Source organism: Myotis nattereri (genome assembly GCF_964212035.1).
Source record: "Myotis nattereri genome assembly, chromosome: 1".
Taxonomy (NCBI): Eukaryota; Metazoa; Chordata; class Mammalia; order Chiroptera; family Vespertilionidae; genus Myotis; species Myotis nattereri.
In genome coordinates this window covers 160,420,821-160,445,135 of record NC_138075.1, presented here as the reverse complement: position 1 = coordinate 160,445,135, position 24,315 = coordinate 160,420,821, and the positions used below count along the sequence as shown (strand labels likewise).

General features: G+C 41.4%; 1 protein-coding gene across 2 annotated transcripts in view; it reads right to left on the bottom strand.

The window, feature by feature from the left end:
• Positions 1-24,315, bottom strand: part of MANBA (mannosidase beta) — a 102,419-nt gene that overhangs the window by 73,240 nt on the left and 4,864 nt on the right. For both annotated transcript variants that reach the window (XM_081085547.1, XM_081085546.1), the window contains exons 2-5: positions 14,296-14,390; positions 10,979-11,084; positions 9,988-10,158; positions 3,926-4,049 (exon numbers count right to left, since the gene is read on the bottom strand). In XM_081085547.1, coding sequence (XP_080941673.1) covers positions 3,926-4,049; positions 9,988-10,158; positions 10,979-11,084; positions 14,296-14,390 — 496 coding nt within the window. The remainder of the gene's footprint in view (positions 1-3,925; positions 4,050-9,987; positions 10,159-10,978; positions 11,085-14,295; positions 14,391-24,315) is intronic.

Sequence of the window (24,315 nt, the reverse complement as noted above, 5' to 3'; positions counted from 1 at the left end):
TATTTCTTTTTTTCAAATACATGACCACAGGCTATTGAAAAGTGCTAAAGTTCAGTAATGACTTTATAAGGACTAAGAATGCAGAAAAGGTACACACACACACAGAAAGAAAATTAATTCACAGGAATTTCAAGTTAATTTTTTAAAAGTCTAACGTTGTTTTCCTGTCATACTATACACAATTATGTTGGGAAATTATGGTTAGCCATTTGATCCTCAGGGGTAAATTCACTAATTTTAAATTTAAATAGAACATCTGAAAAAGCAAAAATGTTATCTCTTTCTAGCCTCACCAGGGAGAAAGCATAAAATATCAGAGTCAAATTAGTTTAGCCCTCCAAATTGAGATGGCTGAAATTACTAGACAGATTAGTTTGTTTTAGCTACTTTCCCCTTACTATGGAAACAATATAAACTCAATATGGAAATTTAGAAAACACAACTGAAGTAACCATCAACAAAACAACAAGAAAGCCCACTGCATGGGAGAACATATTTGCCAATGTTATCACCGATAAGGGCTTAATCTCCAACATTTATAGGGAACTCATACAACTTAACAAAAGGAAGATAAACAATCCAATCAAAAAATGGGCAAAGGACCTAAATAGACACCTTTCAAAAGAGGACACTCAGAAAGCCAAGAGACATATGAAAACATGCTCAAAGTCACTAATCATCTGAGAGATGCAAATCAGAACAACAATGTGGTACTATCTCACACCTGTCAGAATGGCTATCATCAACAAATCAACAAACGACAAGTGCTGGAGAGGATGTGGAGAAAAAGGAACACTCGTGCACTGCTGGTGGGAATGCAGACTGGTGCAGCCACTATGGAAGATAGTATGGAGTTTCCTCAAAAAACTGAAAATGGAATTCCCATTTGACCCAGTGATCCCACTTCTAGGAATATAACCCAGGAAACCAGAAACACCAGTCAGAAAGGATAGATGCACCCCTATGTTCATAGCAGCACAATTCACCATAGCTAAGATCTGGAAACAGCCTAAGTGCCCATCTGTAGATGAATGGATTAGAAAACTGTGGTACATCTACACGATGGAATACTATGCTACTGTAAAAAAGAAGGAACTCTTACCATTTGCAACGGCATGGGTGGAACTGGAGAGCATTATGCTAAGTGAAATAAGCCAGTCAATGAAGGAAAAATACCACATGATGTCACTCATTCATGGATAATAAAGACCATCATAAACTTATGAACAAAAATAGATACAGAGGCAGAGCTGCCTCGAACAAACTGTCAAACTACACCGGGAAGGCTGGGGAGGGCTGGGGGGCAGGAGGGGTGGGTAAGAGATCAACCAAAGGACTTGTATGCATGCATATAAGCATAACCAATGGACATAAGACACTGAGGGGTAGGGGAGGCCAGGGGATTGTCAAGGGCGGGGAAAAAAAGAAGACATATGTAATACTCTTTGTAATACTTTAAGCAAAAAAAAAAAAAAGAAAACACAACTGAGCAGAATAAAATATAAACTATCTATAGCATTAATACCCAGAGATTGCTACGGTGTACATTAGTTTGACCAATCTCATTTCACACTAAATTTTAAAAACTAATATATTTTATTTTAAATAAAAATTAGATGTTTCTATTTTTATTATGAATTTATTTTTTTATTTTTAGTAACTCTCACAATGCCTGCTTCAAAGTATGTGTCAAATAAATACATAAAAGTATCCAGCATATATTAGCTTATTCTCTTTATTATTTTTCAACTTTAAAAAATTTCTATTGAGAAGCTTGTACAGACTGTTGAACCTCAGAGGGAAGGTAGGGGAGGGTGGGTGGGAAGAGATCAACCAATGAACTTGTATGCATATATGCATAACCCATGGACACAGACAATGGGGTGGTGAGGGCCTGGTGGGTGAAGGGAGGGGGAAGCAGGCTGGAAGAGGTTAATGGGGGCAAAGGAGGACCTATGTAATACTTTCAACAATAAAGATATTTTTAATTAAAAATTAAAAATTTTCTATTGATTTCAGTGATGAACAAAAAATCGGAAAAATTCCTAGGGAAGTTCCCCTCCTAATGCTTTCATAAAGCTATGCTTCAATTTTCTTAATTGAAATCTATAAAATTAATCAGAAATATAAGAATCACTACTTAATATGCACAGGGCACATCTTTTGAACAGGAACCATATTTTTCTCTATATTAAGTACAAAATAAACTGCAGTCATAAAACATTAAAAATACAGTTGCTATGGGAAACTGGTTATACAAATTTAATTAAATTTTAAGCATCATTTAAATTAATTGATTTTATCCTAATAAAATTCACTGAGTCACTAATGACTAATAAACTGAACTCTAATGACTCATATTCAGGAAGAAATGTTTAGCTTCATATTTTAAAATGTTAATTAAACTAAAGTAATGTTATTCAAACGTTTTTAGGTACTGGGGTCTCTGGAGCTCAGTGCTTTTTGCTAACCATCTCAAACGCTGATTAAGCTTCAAAACTATTAAATCAATACCTTTTTGCAAAGTCAGACCCCTTCTTAAACAAGACCTTATTATACACAGGGTGGGACAAAAGTGGTTTACAGTTGTTAGTATGGAAAATAATACAATAATTTATAAATAATAATACAAGAATAACTGTTTTGAGTACTCACAACTGTAAACCTCCTTTGCCCCACCCTGTAAACTGAGAAAAACTGTGGGTAGGGCTGGGGAAGAATGAACTATTATTTGAATGTAGTAGCATGACTCAGTTCAGGTTACACCTCTGAAGAACAGTTTGGGAAGCACTGGAGAGCTAAAACAGCCACATTTATAGGTGCAAGTTAAATAAGATCTTTTAATACCTTTTTAACATTAAAAAATACCAGCACCACCAAATGACCTCCTCAAACATCAACTATTTCTGCCTTTAGAAAACACAGATTTGGTTCCACTGAACACCAGGTTCGATTGAATAGCAATCTAGAGTCCCCAGCACCTAAAAATAGCGGGACTCCTGTACTGACACACCACATTCTTGCTTACTGACGTCATCCAGTTAGGCCTGCACAGAACTCACGGAGCATCAAGCATTGTCAGCTACCACTGAAGATCTACCTTCATTCACCCTGATTCCCCCAACTTCTCAAATCCTCACTGATCTCTGATTTTCTGAACCACGGGGGCTCCCTTCCCAGAAGACCATTACACAAGTTGTTTGGTTTGGTAATCGCGTATATCTCCCCGCTCTGCCTAATCCGCATGCGAGAATGAGATTCTTTCTTTCCTATGCCAAACAAACAAGCACGGTGCTGGGCAAAGAACTCAACAAATATTTGACCAGCTCCTAACTGACCCCTGACATCTGTGAGATTTCTGAGCTTTTATTCAATGCTTCTTTCTTGTGAATAGCTCCTTCAATGGAATAAGTAGTACACTGTGCCTTACAAAACTTACATGCCTTCCAGTTTATTTTTAACTCTTAACAAGGCAGGTGTGTCATGGTCTTCAGAGGAGAAAATGTGCAGTGACAGGAAGTCAGCCTGACGCCTTCAGCAAACCAAGACCTCAGGACAGTGGCGTTCTGAAAGGGACCACAGAGGAGGCGGGAAGGAGCACAAACCATCAGGCCCACTTCTTTTAGGAAAGAACACTTCGCTCAGGAAAACTAGAGCTAATCACACGTTCGCTCCTTCTATCTTCCTTTCTTTTCAAAATGTGTTAAAAGGCAGCCACCTGCCTACCTGCCTGCTTTCTATTGTAAATTTTTATGACAAATCCCAGTTTGTACATATTTTTCACTTTTTAAAATTGAATCTCTCACAAAATTTTTAAAAATAACTCTTCAAAAAGTAAATCTATGTATTCTAATTGCAAACCCAATACTTGCAACACAAAAGAGGCTCAGAAAAGTAAAGCAAGAAATCGCATCTCTTAGCTTACCGTATTTAGGGGAAAACGTGAAGTAGTTCAGATGACAAATATTATAGGCTTTAATATTGACATCTTTCCAGATGCCCTGGGTCGGAAAGGAAGGCCCCCAGTCCCAACTAAAGGAACACTGCTCCTGTAATTTCATGGGGAAAAAAGGAGATAAATTCTGATTACCATGAAACTTAAACATTTTAAACATTAAAAAAAACAAAAAAACCTTTCCTTTTAAAATATTATAAAAAAGGTAAAAAATATTATAAAAGTAAAAATATTTGCTAGAGCTGTCATAACAAAATAGCATAGATTGGATGGCTTAAACAACAGAAATTTATTTTTTTACTAGAGGCCCAGTGCATAAATTCATGCATGGGTGGGGTCTGGCTGGCCCGGCCCCAATTGGGCCCAATCAGGGTCAGGCTAGTTGAGGGTAGGGACCACAGGCTATTGGCCAGCGAGCCCCACCCTAGTGGTGGGGGCCGATCTGGGGTTGGGCTGGCCAGGGGGAGGGGCTTCAGGCCCATCAAGGGCGAGGCTGGCTGGGGGGAAGGGGCTGCAGGAGGTGGGCAGGCCAGTCCCACCCCCTATTGAGATGTTTACAGCCCTGGTCCACAGCTCAACTGTAACCCCATGAGTGACCTTGGGCCACAGACACCCAGCTAAGCCACACATTCCTGACAAAAACTGTGACAATAAATGCTACTTTAAGCTGATAACTTCCGGCATTATTGATTACATAGAAATAGATAATAATATATCAACTAGTTAAATTTTGCAGAAATGTTCTAAGAACATAAAACTTAATTATGTACACTTGGTCTCCAAAAACATATTACATTGAGGCAACAGAAGAGTTGCTTTTTAGACTTCTCAAAAATATCTCTTAACTTACCATTGTATTTAAATGGAATAACTATAGAGAATATTATATTCAAATGTAATAACTACAGAGGATATTGTATTTAATTGGAATAACTATAAAGAATGAGGAAACACATTGGAAGATTACAATATTTATAAATAGGTTTAAGAAACTCTAGCTAGACTTGCCAACCCCTATTTTCCACTAGTATGAATTCAGAAATACTTGTTTCTGAACTCACAGCCCAAAAACAATCAGTTCACTGGCACAGGTGGCCACTCTTATCCAGCCTGGCTAGCTCTCTCTCCCTTCAGACACATTTCCATTTCCATTTTAATTACAAAGGGTCAAATTCAAAAGCAGGAGATGGTTCCCTTAAAATAAATCCCTTTTCAAGCACAATTTTTCTAATTTATACTTCTTTTTACTAATTATTATTTCTTTTTATTATTGTTGTTATTGATAATATTACAGATATCTCCCATTTTCCCTCCCTTTACCACCTCTTCCCAGCCCCTCCAGGTCTTCATTACCCTGTTGCCATGCATATAAGTATATAAGGTCTTTGGTTTATCTCTTCTTGTCCCCCAAATCCCACATCGAGGTATGTCAGTCTGTCCCTTGCTTCAGGTCGTATTTTGTTGGTCAATTCATTTTGTTCACCAGATTCCACAAATAAGTAAGATCATGTGATATTTGTCTTTCTTGGATTGGCTTATTTCACTTAGCATAATACTTTCCAGGTCCATCCAGGCTGTGCCAAAGGGTAAGAGGTCCCTCTTTTTTTTTTCTTTTTTTTTTTTTTTACAGTTGCATAGTATTCCATAGTGTAAATGTCTCAGTTTTTTATCCGTTCATCTACTGATGGGCGCTTGGGCTGTTTCCAAATTTTAGCTATTGTAAATAATGCTGCTATTAACATAGGGGTGCATAGATTCTTTCTGATTAGTGTTTTGAGGTTTTTAGTGTATATTACCAGAAGTGGAATCACTAAGTTAAACAGAAGTTCTTATTTTCTTACTAGAGGCCCAGTGCACAAATTCATGCATGGGTGGGGTCTGGCTGGCCCGGCCCCAATTGGGCCCAAGCAGGGCCAGGCTGGCTGAGGGTAGAAACCACAGGCTACTTTTTGAGGAAATGCCATACTGTTTTCCATAGTGGTTGCACCAATCTGCATTCCCACCAGAAGTGAACTAGTACTAATTTCTATTTCTAATTTTGAAAGAAAAAATTATTTTCAAAAGGCAGCTAATTACAATGTGTGAGACATTGAGTTCGGCTTTTAGAAAGGAACAAGCCCCAGAGGAAGTATTAAGATCTTTCTGAACACAGCATTTGTAGAACACAGCCTGAGGATTTGGCCAAACTGTTCCCATTTCAGTATTATTTGCTAAGTGCTTCATTTATCAGAGACAGAAATCAATTTGTTTCCATGTCAGGGAAAAACAAAGAATTAAAACCACTTCATAACATTCCTATCTGTTTAAATTCACCGCATAAATATCAGATTCTCGTGTTCAGAATGAAACCCATCTCGGGGATATTTATTGTAGAGTTTGTAAATTCAGATGTGTAATTTTTTATTAGGAATAGGGAGAAAGAGGAGGGCAAAAATAATCAACAGCTTCTAAGGCGGACTATTTTCCCCACTAAGGGCTACAAATCACTTATACTCATACAACCTCTCCAAATACAAGTTATTACTTATTCAAAAATATTTGTAAAATGCTTTCTATGTGTTAGGCTGGGAGTACATCAATGTACAAATCAGACACAGTCCTTGTGCTTATAGTGTTCACAGAACCGCAGGAAATTCAGGCACTGAATAAATAATCACAAATACAAAGGAAGCAGACAGGGAACAAGTGGGGGGAGGAGATATCAAGGCAAGATTTCCTGAATAATAGCGACTTTTATATGGAGACTTGAAGGGTGGGTCCCATTTGTCCAGTGTGCTGAGAGGAGAGGGAAGTGAAGCATCCCCTTCAAAAGTAACAACATGTGCAAGAGAGTGTGGTGGCTTCAGGAAATGAAGAGAGAACAATGGAAGAGGTGGGAGAAGACTGGAAAAGTGGTGGTGGGCTCTAGACTTTAGCCTAAAGGCAATGAGAAAAGGTTGAAGAGTTTTTCTGTTGTTGAAGAGTTGTTGTTTTTAATCCTTACAAGAGGATATCGAAGAGAGAGAGAGAGAGGAAGAGAGAGAGAGAGAGAGAGAGAGAGAGAGAGAGAGAGAGAAAGAGAAACATGGATGTAAGAGATAAACGTTGATTGGCTCCTCCCATACACACCTCCGCCGGGAATTGAACCTGCAAACTTTTGGTGTGCAGGTCACACTCCAACCAACTGAGCCACCTGCCCAGGGCTAGAAAACAGTTGAAGAGTTTTAAGAAGGAAAGTGCTGTAATTTTTGTCTGAAAAGAACATTCTGGCTGATGTGTGGGAAATTAACTGGAGGAAGGCGAATGAGGTTGTAGGGAGACGAGTCAGGTGACCGGGCAATATTTCATGCAAGAAATGATGACAGACTGAATGCAAGCATGGCAGTAGAAATGGAGCGTGGGCAGATCAAGAGCCACTGAAGAGTTTTAAGTAACATTCACACCATCAAAAGGCCTTAGTCGTGGACTGAAAGAGGGGGGAAATGAGAGGGAGGTATCAAAAAATAACTCCTAGGTTTCTGGCCTGAGCAGCTGTCCTGTATGGTATTCCATTCAGCAAGACAGGGCGCCGTGGGAGAGGGGTTTAGATCTCCAGGGCAGTGTTGGGCACACTGAGCCTTCCGTCCGTGTGAATCAGCCAAGTGAAGATGCCAAATAGGCAGCTGAATATCGGGTCTGGAATTAAAGAGAGGTCCAGACTGAAAATACAATATTAAGAGTCACTGGAGCCTGGCCGGCGTGGCTCAGTGGTTGAGCGTCAACCTATGAACTAGGAGGTCATGGTTTGATTCCCAGTCAGGGCACATGCCTGGGTTGCAGGCTCGATCCCCAGTGTGGAGACTGCAGGAGGCAGCCGATCAATGCTCTCTCATCATTGATGTTTCTATCTCTCTCCCTGACCTGGTCTCCAACTCAGGCTTCTTCCTACTGGATCAGGTCAACCTAGCCAGAAACACCAAGATGCAATTCATTTGCTGGCAAGTTTGCCCCAAGTTTAGTTCCGCACACTATGCGAGCAGAAACCTGGGTCTGATTCCTGATACCAGTGACAAAGGATTTTGTTCGATCTAGTTAACTTGAAAGCGTGGTTTAAATGCCACAAGGTGACCAGGGAGTATAGGGAAACTCCTACATGGACATAGTAGAGCATATATACACCTTACCGACGACCCGAAAAGTAAACTTTTCACATTAGGACCCAGGAAGTCCTCATTTTGAGAGAAGGTGAAAGATGGAAACGGAGAGGGGAAAGAGCAACCTCTAGTATTAAAACTGCTGTGCCATTTGAAGCCAAAGGCAAAAAATAAAAGCTGATGGTTAAGCAGAAGTGTAAGTACACAAGTGTTCCACGGGATGCCTGGCTGCTCGGGCACACTCTGTCCAGTTACAGCCATGTGAACACGTGGCTATCGACACGAATCTGGGCAGGCTGAGTCAAACAGATGGGGGTATAATTTTGACCTTAGTGTTTATCTTAAGGAAATGTGACTGCATGGTCCGTCTATCCAGCCTACAGAGAGCTGCTTAACATAACTAATCAGAATTTACTAACTGAGGTTCTGGTCAACGAGCCGCTGAAAAAACACGCTTAGTGTCTTCACACTGAAACCAGTGATTACAGTTGTTGTTCAGATTAAATGCTACTTCATCAAAACATTTAAAATAGAATTCTCAGGGAACGCAGTAATCCCATTTCTGGGTAGATATAAAAAAAAAAATTGAAAGCAGGGTCTCAAAAGAGATATTTGTATATCTGCACATAGCAACATTATTCAAAATACCCAATGGTGGAAGCAATGCCCATGTACAGATGACTGAATAAACAAATTGTGGTCCATACATACAATGGAATATTATCATACTTTAAAAAGGAAGGAAATGCTGACATGTGCTACAACATGGATGAACCTTGAGAATATGATGGTAAGTGAAATAAGGCAGTCATAAAACAAATACCGTATGGTTCCACTTATATGAGATACATAAAGGAGTCAAACTCACAGAAACACAAAGAATGGTGGGAGTCAGGGGCTGGGAGAAGGGGGAAATGAGCTATTTTTGAATGAGTATAGAGTTTCAGTTTTGCATCATGAAACAAGTTCTGGAGATTGATTTCAAAACAGTGTGAATATGCTTTGTACACTAAAAAATTGTTAAGATGGTAAATCTTATGTTATATGTATTTTACCACAATTAAAATAATTTTTAAAAATAAAAAGCTAAATATCACATAGAATACTAATCCAACCATAAACTAGAATCAATCCAAGTCATCTAGACTAACATCAGACTCAGAGAAAAATTCTCTTATGGCTTTTGTTATCTTTTTTTATATTTTACCAGAGGCCTGGTGCACGAATCCTGACCTGCAGGGTTGGGCCGAAACCTGCTCTCTGACATCCCCTGAGGGGTCCCAGATTGCAAGAGGGCGCAGGCCAGGCCGAGGGACCCCACCGGTGCACGACTGGGCCCAGAGAGGGATGCAGGAGGTTGGCCAGCCGGGGAGGGACCTTGAGAGGGCTCCAGGGAGTGTTCTGCCAGCCTGTTTCACTCAGTCCTGATGGGCCGGACCCCAGCAGCAAGCTAACCTACTGGTCAGAGCATCTGCCCACTGGTGGTCAGTGCATATCATAGTGAGCAGTTGATTGGTCTTAGCATATCATTAGCATATTATGCTTTGATTAGTTGAATGACTGACCAGAGGACAGGACACTTAGCATATTAGGCTTTTATTATATAGGATTAGAACCTACCAGTAAAATACAAGAACATGTCAACAAATATATTAATGTAACAAGAATCACTAGTAAATATGAACGTTACAGTCTGGTGAAGAGTTTGATAAATCTAAATGTTGAAAAATAATTCGTAAAGTTACATTACCAGTCACCTGTTTGACTTCTTTTTCTGATGTTACCTAAATTCTGAAGCATGCTTCAAGAAAAAAAACTGACAAAGACAAAAATTCATATACTCTTTTGGTTCTTTTTTTTTTTAATCCCACGAAGGGGGCAAAAGAGGTTAAGTCTCCCATCCATTTGCAAGACCATTACCTTTCGAATAAAGTTGACATGGCATTCCCCCTTCTGTACGCTGGGCGGGCAGTCTGGGGGCACCTCGTAGAGAGCGTGATCCCTGCTCTGCTGCGCCGCAAACAGCACCGGTGACTGGAAACGCAGCTCAAGGGAGTTTAGGGCTTTGACCACATGGGTAACATCAAAATTCTGAATTAAAAGGAAAGAGCAAATGTGGAAGAAGCCTCGTGTGTAACGTTTTAGATATAGGCCTATACACGATGGAAGAAGAGATGCAACTGAAATCTTTAGAGTGATCCTTTCTGAAGGAAAGCACTTTTCCAAAATAGTATATCTAAGTGGCCGGCTTTTAGCTCTAACTGAGTACATTCTCCTGCCTGAACGTGGATTTCTAGGTTTCTCCTTCTGTTTTTACTGACAGATGATAGTCCTAGTAAACAGAGCACGTAGAAAATATATTTAGCTCTCTAATGTGTGCTCTGGCTATTTACATATGGCCTTGAACTGCCAAGGGTTTCCTAGACGCTTCATGACAACCTGACTCTTTGCTATAAATAGCATGTATTTCTAAGTCATAACTTATTTTTGTTTTAGAAAGTCTACCCTTGAAAGGGAAGAGAGATCAAAATATGACCTCATAGTGCCATTATTCCAGATAGGAAGGAACATTTTCTTTTAGAATGGTGGGTCAATTTTCATTTCCCATGAAACTCTGGATCATCGAGTAATGGAGAAGGGAAGAGCATTTGTTGAATACTTCCCATGTGTCAAGCACTGTGCCCATCGTTTTATACTGTGAGCTTACTAAGTCCTCACAGTAACTCCATAGGGTTTGCAGTGTTTTCATCATTCTACAAATATGTCAACTGAGAAATAAAGTAACGGACGCAAAGCTTGTACCAGCCTGCATGGGCAAATATACTAGTACACTCAGCTTTCTCTACTTACAATAACAATGAGCAAACACATATAAGTGGGAGTTTTTTGCCTGATGTTATTTTGTACTTACATATTTTCTGAACATGTTGTTTGTTTTCCCAATAAGAACATTATTGAGCAGGACCTTTGAAACTGTATCAACACCCTCAAAAATCAAATTTACTTTTTGCCATTGGCTGAAAAAAAAGAAAAGATGTTTAAAACAGGATATAAAAAACATTAACTTAGATAAGTCCTTTTTCATTAGTTAAGAACTAAAGGAATAAATATTTCACCAAAAATATACATCCTTAATAATCAGTTTCCAATGAAACTTAGAGAAGTATTAGTTTAATACATTTTTATATTGAGTGATCCTTATCTTTCTTCATAATATTCCAATCACCATAAAACCATGAGAACAACTTACAGTTTCCAAATTCACTAACTTTTTTTCTAGAAAACTTCACAAAGTTCTTTTAAAAACCAAATTAAATAATAGACACAAAACATTTTCACAAGGTATTAAATTCACAACAGTATCTAAGAGAACACATTAACCAACTAACGAGTATCTGTGAGCGAATATCATGTGATCAGCACTCTGCTAAGCCTCACAGGAAATTCAAACAGTCTCTAAATTTAAGAAGGCTGTGGTCTGGTTGGCATTCAAGCCTAAAAACAAAGAGAAAGCTCTGTGTCTCCTACTTTGTAGTATAGTCTTATTGGACAGACTACGGTCCTTTTGGAGTTTACGTTATAAGGAAAGACTTTAAGAAGGAAACAAGAACTTAAAGAAGAACAGAATAAGTAAACCGTGGTATATCCACACAATAAAATCTAATTTGACAAATAAAAGAAACCAAGTACAGCAAGTCCTTGAAAAATGTTGTTTTGTTCTATGTCATTTCTTTATAACATTGTGGGGGGAAAAGTCAATTCCGTATGAGCTACCATCTGTGCAGGGTGTGCATGTCCTCCCCGCGTCTGTGTGGGTTTTCTCTGGGGACTCTGGTTTCCCCCCACCTCCCAAAGATGAGCTGATGTGTCTAGAGTAGACTGCCCCAGTGTGAGGTCCCGCTTGCGCCCTGAGCTGCCTCGAGAGGGACCCTGAACTGAAATTAGTGGGTTGGAAAAATCATGATCTTATTTGTGCTTATTTATCTTTGTTAAATGGATGTAGAGCTCCTATTTATCTCAATGTTTAATAGTAGAAGTGTTTTGAGTCCTCATTTATAAGTTTGGTGATATTTTTGTGACCAGGATTATGGCTTAGAAACTTACCTCTTATTTATATCAATTCACCTATGGTAAAAACTGGCCTTGTTATATGTAAGCTTCTCTTTCAAGAATATTAAGTGAGGACTTACTGTACTTGTGAATGTGGTAACACAGATGATCTGTGAGAACATTATCATGGTAAGTGAAAGATCTAGGCACAAAGGACCACCTGTGATATAATCCCATTTATATGAGATTTCCAGAAAAGACCTATAAAAGGGACTGAGGAACTTTTTTATTTAGCAATAACAGTGGTAGACATAATTGGGTTACATTCTGCTTCATAGAACATTACTGAAAATTACTGAAAACTAGAACATGCTTTTCCTCATGGCCTCATGACATAATATGACACCAAAGCAATAGTCTCAATGGCTGGTTAATACCACACTCAACAAATGCTGTATCTCTGATCCTACTTGACAATATTATAAATATACTAGAGGCTTGGTGCATTCATGCACGGGGGGGTGGGGGAGTGGTCCCTCAGCCTGGCCTGCACCCTCTATAATCCAGGACCCCTCGAGGAATGTCCAACTGCTGGGATCGGGCCTAAACTTGCAGTCAGACATCCCTCTTGCAATCCGGGACCACTGGCTCCTAATGGCTCACCTGCCTGCCTGCCTGATCGCCCCTAACCATCTCTCCTGCCAGCCTGATCACCCCTAACTGCACCCCTGCTGGCCTGATCACCCCTAATCACATCTGCCTTGGCCCCCAGGACCCAGGCTTCCCTCCTCTGGCCAGCCGCAGGCACCTGGAACCCGGGGTTCCCTCCCCGTGGCCGGCCACAGCCACAGGCACTCAGGACCGCAGGCGGCTTCTCCCGGACCCAGCTTTGTCAGGAAGGATGTCCGGAAGACGTCCTGTCTAATTAGCATATTACCCTTTTATTAGTATAGACTAGAGACCTGATGCACGAAAATTCATGCACTGGGGGGCAGAGGAGTCCCTCAGCCCGGCCTGCCCCCTCTACCAGTCCGGGAGCCCTCAGGGGATGTTCTACTGGCTGTGGGGAGCAACCAGCCGATCAGGGGAAGGCACATGCCCCAACGCCCCCTCGCTGCTGCTGCCCCTGGCCTCCCTCTGTGGGAGGCAAGCGGGCTGATCATGGGAAGGCAACGCCCCCATCATGCCTCTGCTGCTGCCACTGCCGGCCATCTCAGCTTGCCTAAGTCTCAGACAGCCACTGCAGCTTTGTCTAGAAGGACATCCGGAAGGATGTCTGAAAGACATCTGCTCTAATTAGCATATTACCCTTTTATTAGTATAGATATGCTCTATTGATTACTGTGAGCAGGGGGGGGAAATGCAGGTAAGAGAATTGACCAGGTTTAGGTGACTTCATTATAACCACAGGAAAAATGACTAAGACAATTTCTTTTTCTTTCTTTTTTTTCTTTTCTGGTTAATCCTCATCCGAGGATATTTTTCCATTGATTTTTAGGGAGAGTAGAAGAGAGAGGGAAAGACAGATAGAAACATCCAGGTGAGAGAAACACATTCATTGGTTGCCTCCTGCAGGAGCCCTGACCAGGGCCCGGGCTGGGGAGGAGCCTGCAACCAAGGTACATCCCCTTGAATGGAATTGAATCAGGACCCTGTGCTCCACAGGCTGATGATCTATCCACTGAGCCAAACGGGCTGGGGTGATTAGGACATAATTTCATAACTCATGATCCGTGGCACCATCTTCATCTATAAGTCAAAATATAATCATATATTCACTTTTATAGTACAAGGCTTTAGTCGAATAACTCTCTGATACACAACCTAAAAAACAAGAGATTAGCCTGGCCAGAGTGGGGTGGCTGAATGTCGACTATGAACCAGGAGGTCTCCGTTCGATTCCTGGTCAGGGCACATGCCTGGGTTTCGGGCTTGGATTGCAGGCTCTGTCCCTAGTAGGGGGTGTACAGAAGGCAGCCAATCAATGCTTTTCTCTCATCATTGATATTTCTATCTCTCTCTCCCTCTCCCTTCCTCTCTGAAATCAATAAAAATATATTTTAAAAAAATAAGAGATTATTGCAGAGACAGGGAAAGAAAAAAAGCTTAAATAATAAACAAATACATAAAGATTAGATATAGATATAGATATAGATATAGACATAGACACATACATACCTAATGTCAAAAGGGATTTGAAATTCCTTGCTATAGGTCCAGTTATCCAAGGAGATCCATCTGTAGTTAAGGTCATTAAATCTGTAGTAAGGATCCTGTTGATAAAAATTATGGTAGATGACTAAATATGCAAAAATAAATTAATTAAACATGAAATAAATTATTAACAATAGCTACTTATCACCTAAAAATGAATGAACTCTTGGCTTAGGAGTACAAGCATTTCACATGCCAGCAAATCTCATCCTCAAGGCTAAAGTTCCATTCATTTAAGAAACAAAGTGAACATGGTGCCCTGGCTGGTTTGGCTCAGTGGATAGAGCGTTGGCCTGCGGACTGAAGGGTCCCAGGTTTGATTCTGGTCAAGGGCACAAGCCCAGATCGCGGGTTTGGTCCCCAGTGTGGGGTGTGCAAGAGGCAGCCGATCAATGATTCTCTCTCATCAGTGATGTTTCTATCTCTCCCTCTCCCTTCCTCTCTGAAGCCAATAAAAATATTTTTTTAAAAAAAGTGAACATGGCATTCACATACTAAAAGTACTAAAATGCGTTTTTTTTTAAAGTTCAACAAAATATCTGAAATGAAGAGCTCTGAAATATAAATGATATAGTTCCTTTATCAAACAACACGTGTGGAGATTAAGATTGGCTTCCCTTGTTAAAACCAAACTCAGAACCGCCAAGGGATTAGCACTAAATGAAAGACAGGCCTTCTGATGTGCAGCCATCACTCCCTCCCCGCCCCGTGGGTCTCTCTCTGCCTATTGCTGCTGCAATCTCAGCTGGCCTCCGGGGCAGATGTTTCTCCTCCACTGCCCGAAGGTCAGCAAAACTCCCACTCCTTGGATTCACTTAGCATTTCCAAAGTTGTTTTTCACTCAGCTTTGCTAAGTGAGCACAAGAAGGGTCTCTATAGAGAATACACAGGAAGCACAGACACCATCAAACTTCAGGTTTCCTGGATTATCCCAGACCAGGTCAGCCACCCACAGGCCAAATGCAGCTCACTACCTGTTTTGTGTGGCCAGCAAAGTAAGAATGGACACATGTCAACAAAATAAAGTCTTAGTGGAGAACAGCCATGCCCATTCCTTTACCAAGTATATATGGCAGCTCTCATGCTACAATGACATGGCCCAGGAAGCCTAATCCCTTGCCCTTTACTGAAAATGGCTGCCAACCTCTGCCCAGGTGACCAGGTGACCAGTCTGTTGGGTGTTCACGATGCTGTTCCAACGGAGGGTCCAGCCCCACGTCCTCCCCTTCACCATCCTTAGGTCTTCTTCTCCTACTCATTTCCTACCCTTTACCTCCCAGGTGAGGGCGCCCGGACAGGAGGCAGAACAGAAAGTGGTTAGCAGAGCTTTTTGTGCATCTTCTATGAACATCCCCACAGCTGCACAGAGGAAAACAGGGGGGACCGGAGGGCTTCTCCCCCTGACTGGGAGATTTCCTCAGGGACTGCAAGAAAGAGACGGAAAAGCCGTCTTTGTCAGGTTCCACAGGGGTAAGGGCTGGACGACCAAGTTAGGTCGGCAAAGGCCAGCTGGGCACAGAGCCCAAACCTGTAAGAGACACCTCATCACTGGGTGTGTTTGGAGGTGGAAAGAAGGTACCTGCCAGAAAGTGCTCCTGACCAGAGGATATATTTTGATAAGCTACTAGGGGAGGGAGTGGTTGATGAGATTTATTAACAACCAGGAATCACCAAACTGATATATTTTTTAATGTTTTAAAAATGTTTTTATTTATTTCAGAGAGAGGACAGGAAAGAGAGAGATAGACACATCAATGATGAGAGAGAATCATTGATCAGCTGCCTTCTGCACACCCGCTACTGGGGATCGAGCCCAAAACCCGGACCAGGAATCAAACAGAAACCTCCTGGTTCATGGGTCAGTGCTCAACCATTGAGCCACACTGGCCGGGCCAAACTGACGTTTAAGGTCCGGTTTTGTTCTGCTAAATGAGGTGTACCAGAGCCAGCCAACTCGTTTCCTTTTCTGCTTTTCCCCACACATAGGACTTAGCCTCTCCAATGAATAAACATGGAATAAATACTTAAGGGCACAGGTTTGAAGAGGCACCTAGTTATTGGCCTACCCATGTGTGTCCACCCAGCCCTATTTATAACTCTACACTATGGACTCGGCCCAATACAGCTAAAAATATCATGAGAAAGAAGGTGTGAGGCTAATGCAGTTGCAACATGTCCACCTGCTAAGCCTTAGGGCTGCCGATGACCTGGCTTTCAGGGCACAAGTCACCTTCCTGTCTTCTGGATCCTTGAAGGAAGCTGCGCGTTGAGTTCAAGGGGGCCATCTTCTCAAATATATTTTTTGTAGACAGAATTTAGAGGTTAAAATTTTTTTCTTCTTTAAAAGAAGCTGATCTGAAAAGGCTACATACTCTTTGAGTCCTACTACGTGTCATTCTGGAAAAGACAAAACTATAAAGACAGTGAAAAGGTCAGTGGTTGCCGGGATTAAAGGGAAGAAAGAGATGAACAGACAGAGCAGAGCCGGGAGTGAAATTACTCTGAATGATGCTGTAGTGGTGGACACATATCATTACACATCTGTCAAAACCCAGAGTGTACACCACCAAGAGTGAAGGCTAATGTAAACTACAGCCTCTGAATGATGACGATGCAGCGTCACTGCAGGTTCATTGATAGGAATAAAGGTACCAACCCTGATGGGGATGCTGGTGATGGGCAGGCTGTGCTCGTGTGGGAGTCATGGGAACTGTCTTTATTTTCCATTCCATGTTGCTGTGAGCCTAAAATTGCTCCAAAAAACTGAAGTCTTTAAATAAAATTCTCTTACTAAGAGAAAATATCTTATTGTCCATAAAGTAAAAGTGGCAGAGGCTTAGATTACATTTTTATAATAACTATTCCGAATGCTGAGCGAAAGCAACCAGCATAGTTTGGTTCCAGATTGGTCTGACCTCCTGTGCTCATATTAAAATTCTGAGTCCCATTTAAAGCAAACAGTGGCTCAGTGTTACATCTAATGACCAAGGACCCACGTAAGTCACTGAACTGTTAAGCAAACCCATGAACCCTAAAAACAATAACAGTATCATTTGTTGACCATTTACTGTCAGCCTCCAAGATAGGCACTCACCCACTCTTATTTCCAAAACAAACACCATTTCATAGAAGAAGACACTAAAGCTCCAAAAGGTGAGTGACTTTCCTGAGGCCCCATGACGAAGCAGAAGTACATCCAGGAACGAAACCAACTCAGTCCAACACCAACGTCTGCATTCTTCCAACTATACCACAGTACCTCACGCCACACAGACGTACCCTTTACACCAGATGATCGTGCAACAACAGAAGCTGAGAGTTACTGCCTGGGACCCTGTGGGGCAGGTATTATCATCACTCCTCTTATTAAGACTCCAAGGCTCAAAGTCAAATGACAATTATGTGGTGGATTACTGGCTCAGGCCTGGAATATCTGGCTCCAGTCCGCGTGCCTCATCATTACCTGACACTGCCATCACTGTCCCAAATGTTGTCAACAATTCCAACGTCAATGCTACCTACCAAGTGGGAACCAGGAGGTAAACAGGCTATGTGGGGGCTGAGCCAGTCATTTATAATTGACTAGGGGCCCGGTGCACGAAATTCGTGCACTGGGTGTGGGGGGGGGGGGGAGAGTGTCCCTCAGCCCAGCCTGCCCCCTCTCACATACTGGGAGCCCTCAGGCGTTGACCCCCATCACCCTCCAATCGCCTGATCGGCCCCTTGCCCAGGCCTGACGCCTCCGCCAGAGGTGTCAGGCTTGGACAGGGGACCCCCATCTCCCCCCGATCACTGGCTCTGGCCCCCGCCCAGGCCCGAGGCCTCTGGCCCAGGAATCATGCCTGGGCAGGGGACCCCCATCTCCCTCTGATCGCTTGCTCCACCCCCCGCCCAAGCCTGACGCCTCTGACCCAGGCTTCAGGCCTGGGCAAGGGGACCATCATATCCCCCCAATCCCAGGCTCCGCCCCCCACCCAGGCCTGATGCCTCGGCCAGAGGAGTTGACCCTCATCACCCTCCGATCACCAATCACCAGATCGGCCCCTTGACCAGGCCTGAGGCCTCCGGCAGAGGTGTCAGGCCTGGGCAGGGGACCCCCAGCTCCCCGTGGTTGCAGGCTCCGCCCCTGCCCAGGCCTAACGCCTCTGGCCTAGGCGTCCGGCCCGGGCAGCGGGGACCTACAGTGGCAGCGGGGGGCGCCGCGATCGTGGGCTTCGCTTTAGGCCCAGGCAAGGGACCCCTAGCTCCCGGGACTGCCAGCTTCGACCGTGCCCAGCTCCCATCACTGGCTCCACCCCTACTTCCTGCTATCACTGGCGAGGGCGGCAAAGGCGCCTGATTCTTCGATCATGGCTGGGGGGCAGGGCAAAGGCGGCCCCAGGGCCGCCTTTGCCCTGCCCCCCAGCTCTTAGCTCCCCCCTGGGTTTCCGATCACTGTCAGTGGCAGGGGGCTTCTTCCTGCTGTCCCTTTCGCCTCCCTGCATTGTGCCTACATATGCAAATTAGCCGCCATCTTGTTGGCAGTTAACTGCCAATCTTAGTTGGCAGTTAACTGCCAATCTTAGTTGGCAGTTAATTTGCATATAGCCCTGATTAGCCAATGAAAAAGGTATCGCCGTATGCCAATTACCATTTTTCTCTTTTATTAGTGTAGATATTTACCGCACTTACTATAAGTCAACAAACTCTGTGTCACCCAACCATGCAAATGACAGTATAAGTCTCATTTTCTCTAGACCAGCGGTTCTCAACCTGTGGGTCGTGACCGCTTTGGCGGTCAAACGACCCTTTCACAGGGGTCGCCTAAGACCATCCTGCATATCAGATATTTACATTACGATTCATAACAGTAGCAACATTACAGTTATGAAGTAGCAACGAAAATAATTTTATGGTTGGGTCACAACATGAGGAACTGTATTTAAAGGGCCAGAAGGTTGAGAACCACTGCTGGACACTTCTGAACTACCTCTATCTATATCTGCATATAGACACATAGACTCCTTGACCAGGTATATATATCTCTTTTACTCCCCAATTCTGCTTCAGTCCAATACCTGTTTCTATCCCAGACATAATTACTTCACTGGAGAAAAGAAGAGTTTATAATCATTTCGTGTACATATTGTGTTCTTGGACACAGGCAAAAAATAAATAAACCAAGTTTAAGAAAACACTTATTCAAAAACAAGAAAAATTAAACAATATTTTAATTAAGATTCGCCAATATTTGGTAAAACCTTAATTTGTAAAAAGCAAGAGAATGATAATTCAGGATATTGGTTACCTTGGAGAGAGGCAGGCGGTGGGACTGGGGGGGCAAGGTCACTGCAATGGTACTGGGAACGTGCGGGCTCATAAACTGAATAGCAGGCACATGGGTATTCATTTAAATTAGACTTTAAAATCCATAAACACGCACATGCATATAACTTTCCATGTACTGAGTACTATATTAAAAAAAAATGTTCATGGGAAGCTAAGCCACTTTCAACTACACAGGGGTATTTATGTTCCTCAGTGTCTCTACTGTCAAATATGAGCTTCAGCTACAAGTCTTACTTCAGAGGATGCACATAGGTAAAAGAGATCTCAAGCTCATGAGTCATCAAAACATTTTAGTGATCTTAATATTTTTTTCTAAAATGCTTAAACTACTAAGTAGTGCTTCCCAAATAACATACCTCTAGGTCAGCGGTTCTCAACCTGTGGGTCGCGACCCCTTTGGGGGTTGAACAACCCTTTCACAGGGGTCGCCTGAGACCATCGGAAAACACATATATAATTACATATTGTTTTTGTGATTAATCACTATGCTTTAATTATGTTCAACGTGTAACAATGAAATTGGGGGTCACCACAACATGAGGAACTGTATTAAAGGGCCGCGGCATTAGGAAGGTTGAGAACTACTGCTCTAGGTAAAAAGGGGTTACAATGTAAAGAAATTTCTTATTTTATGACCAATGAGGATTTAAAGGGGGAATTTAAAAGAGGAAACAAGGCATTTTCCTTAGCCCACTCCTAAGGGCCAGAACTCATGGAAGTTTAGGACAGATGCCTGGCGAGAGAGATCCGTGACTGATATGAAAGGTCAGAGGAGAGGATCCAATCGCACTTGCTCTCAGAGAGGACAGGCATGTAAACAGATCCACAGCCACACTTGCTATCTCTGAGATGCCGGGGGGGGGGGGGGGGGGGTGTTGGTAAGAACTCAGTGGGGAGCCCGGGCCAGCTGGCTCAGTTGGTGGGAGCACCTCCAGTACACCAAAGGGTTGTGGTTTGGTTCCTGGTCAGTGCACATGCCTAGAATGCCAGTTTGATCCCTGGTTGGGGCTCATTCGGGAGGCAACCAATCGCTATTTCTCTCTCACATCTATGTTTCTCTCTCTCAAATCAATAAATATATCATTGGATGAAGATTAAAAAAACACAAAACCAAACAAAATAAGGGAGGTGGAGCATAGTGGATGGAGGAACAAAATCAGTCATGAACTGATGAAGCCAGGTAATGGGTAAATGGGAGTTCATTTTGCTATTGTTATCATATGTGTTTGAAATTCACTATAATAAAATGTTTTAAAAGTATATTCACATGGCAATTGCCTCTTGAATACTCAAAAGGTACCAAAATATACATTTATCCACACAGATGCACATATTTTATTGGAATGGATTGATGAGTGATAAGCTGTACATTAGGGCTTCCAGGGACAGAGTCCTGGCTCCTTGGACAGAGTGATTCAAATTAACTTGTTCATCACATGTGTAGCTACTGTGATATAATCTTATAGTTTATATTTTATAAATTTACACATCTAAAAATATTCTTCTCTGACCATCTGTCCCAATTACATGTGAAGAATTAAGGTACTGACAAAATTTAGAGAAAAGTGCTAAGCATCTGGTACCTACCATTTTTAGTATATGTGTATATTTATATGTTTATAACATATTTTATTCTATATTTAAGATTTTAAGAATACATCTTTATAACAAAATCTATGTGGTTACTAAATATTATTCTAGATCCATATTTATAAATACATAGATACAGAAAGATGTTCACCATATATTTTGAATGACAAAGTTACTTAACCATCTTAAAGATTTATTTCATTTTTATATTATTGGATTTCTTTGTATATACTTAGAAAAATCTGGAAAGATATACATACAGCAATTACCTCTGCTTTATAGTATGTTTTTTTATTGGCTTTCTCCCTTCCTTATATTTTATATTTTTCTGCATCAGTTTTTGTACAATAAGCATTAAACATTTATAATTATTTTTAAAGAATTTACAGAGAATAAGAAAATAATACGCCCTGACAGGTTTGGCTCAGTGGATAGAGCATCGGCTTGCGGACTGGAGGGTCCTGGGTTCGATTCCAGTCAAGGGCATGTACCTCGGTTGTGGGCACATCCCCAGTGAGGGGTGTGCAGGAGGCAGCTGATCGATGTTTCTCTCTCATTGATGTTTCTAACTCTCTATCCCTCTCCCTTCCTCTCTGTAAAAAATCAATAAAATATGTTTAAAAAAAAAAAAGAAAAGAAAATAATACCAGTATATGTGAATTTCATGCATGATAAAAGTAATCTACATACATAAAAGGCTAATATGCAAAATGTCCCTCTGACCATTCAACCGGTCACTATGACACATATTGACTACAAGGGGTCAGACGCTCATGCAGGAACTGCCATGACTCTTGTTGGCCATTTACAAAGAAATGGTACTGCGAACCTGGCGCTGATAAAGCAACACTCAGCTTCCCCCAAGTGGGACGCAGGCCCTGCCACCACCCCAGAGGGACAGCCCACCAAATTGCAGCCAACGCTGCCAGGACCCCATGGTGCAAAATACAGCCCACAGCCCAGCCCAGCCTGGAAATGGTGGCTGTGGGCGCCAGGTAATGACATCACGTAGCAACACCCAGTTTCCTCTCCCTAGCAGCTAGCCTCCTTGGAGTTTCTTCAGCCCAGGAACACAACTTGCTTTATAGCCAGGTGCAATCATTTTACAGTTTAACCAAATGTCTGTGAAATGTTTTCACGTGCCTCATCTCATTTGATCCTCACAGAAGTCCTGGAGTGGGTAGATAGGAGACTTGGTGGAATCCTATTTTCTTTTCATTATCCGGAAAACAGAGATTTAGAAAGTTTAGAACCTTGACCCCACTGAAAAGAAGTAAGAAATGGTGGAACTTGAAAATGACTTCAGGTTTTCTCACTGCACAGAATATAGTCAAACACTGCTGCAATTAAATATTTTATTCTTTGTTCTCCCTGCATGATCTACAATAATAATCTGCTTTGTGTTGACATTTACTGCTGTGTTGCTGACAATTACCTGAAAGAGAAGTTGTGGTGCTTCACTGGGCTGGAAAAAGTTTAGCTAAATCAGAAAGCAGGTCTAAATAAGCAAGTTTACTCTATATGTATAAAAGGCTAAGGTGACTAGTGCATGTGTGATACATATAAAGCTCTCACTGCCGCCAATCGCATACGTGTTTCTATTTGTCATTATAGATCATAAATTTGGTTGACACTTCTATTATAGGTAAAGGGCAAATAGTGATTTTAAAATATTTCTTCTAATTAATTTCCTTTCAATGTGCCCGAATCTGTGCACTGGGCCAGTAGTGTTTTATATCAGTAGACAAAAGAAACATTATTCAAATCATAGAGTAAAAAAACTGACTGACCATTTTTAAAAAATTCAAATGGATCAAAATTTTAAATATAAGAAGGAATTCCTATCATTTGCAACAGCATGGATGGAACTGGAGAGCATTATGCTAAGTGAAATAAGCCAGTCAGAGAATGATAAATAACACATGACCTCACTCATTTATGGGATATAGTGAACAACATAAACTGATGAACAAAAACAGATCCAGAGACAGAGAAGCAGCGATCAGACTGTCAAACCTCAGAGGAATAGTAAGGGATGGTGGGGGTAAGGGGGAGAGATCAACCAAAGGACTTGTATGCATGCATATAAGCCCAACCAATGGGCACAGACAACAGGGGGGTGAGAGCATAGTGAGGGGGGTTGGGGGTTAATGGGGGGATGCGGACACATATATAATACCTTAATCAATAAACAAATTAAAGATTGAAAAAATAATAAAATAAATAAAAAATTTTAAAAAATTAAATATAGCCCTAGCCAGTTTGGCTCAGTGGATAGAGCATCAGCCTGCAGACTGAAGGGCCAGGTTTGATGTGGATCAAGGGCACATACCAGGTTGTGGGCTCGATCCCCAGTAAGGGGCGTATAGGAGGCAGCTGATCAATGATTCCCTCTCATCATTGAAGTTTCTATCTCTCTCTCTCTCTCCCTTCCTCTCTGAAATCAATAAAAATATATAAAATTAAAACTTTTTTAAATATAAGAAAGGAACTATAAAGATATTAAAAGGATAAAACATATGCAAATATTTATTTAATTGGAAGAGAGGGGATTACTTTCAAAGCATAATCCCAAAGACAGAAACAATCATAAAAGAAAAAAACTTTGTAAGATTTCAATATGTAGAACTTTAAAAGTATGACAAAATAATCATTAACAAATATGAAAGTTTTTTTAAATTAAATAACAAGAGGTCTAACAAATCTGTTTTAAAGATGAATAGCCAATAGAAAAATAGATTAAAACCCATAAATGAGTAACCCCAAATCACCAATAAACATATTAAAAATATAAAATATGTTTAACCCCACTAGAAAGTACATTGTTTTGTTTTGATTTTTTTTAAGTAATATCCAAATCTGCACCTAAAATAAGCATTCTGCTAAAATGTTGATGAGAGTATAAAGCTAGTACAGCTTTTATGGAGAACAAACTTGGAAGTTCATATTAAAAGACTAAAAAAGTGCATACCCTTTGAATCAGCAATTCCACTTCTAAAAATTTGTCTAAGAAAATAAATGATGGCAAATGTACACAATGGACTTTTTAAAAGAGCCATTAAACAT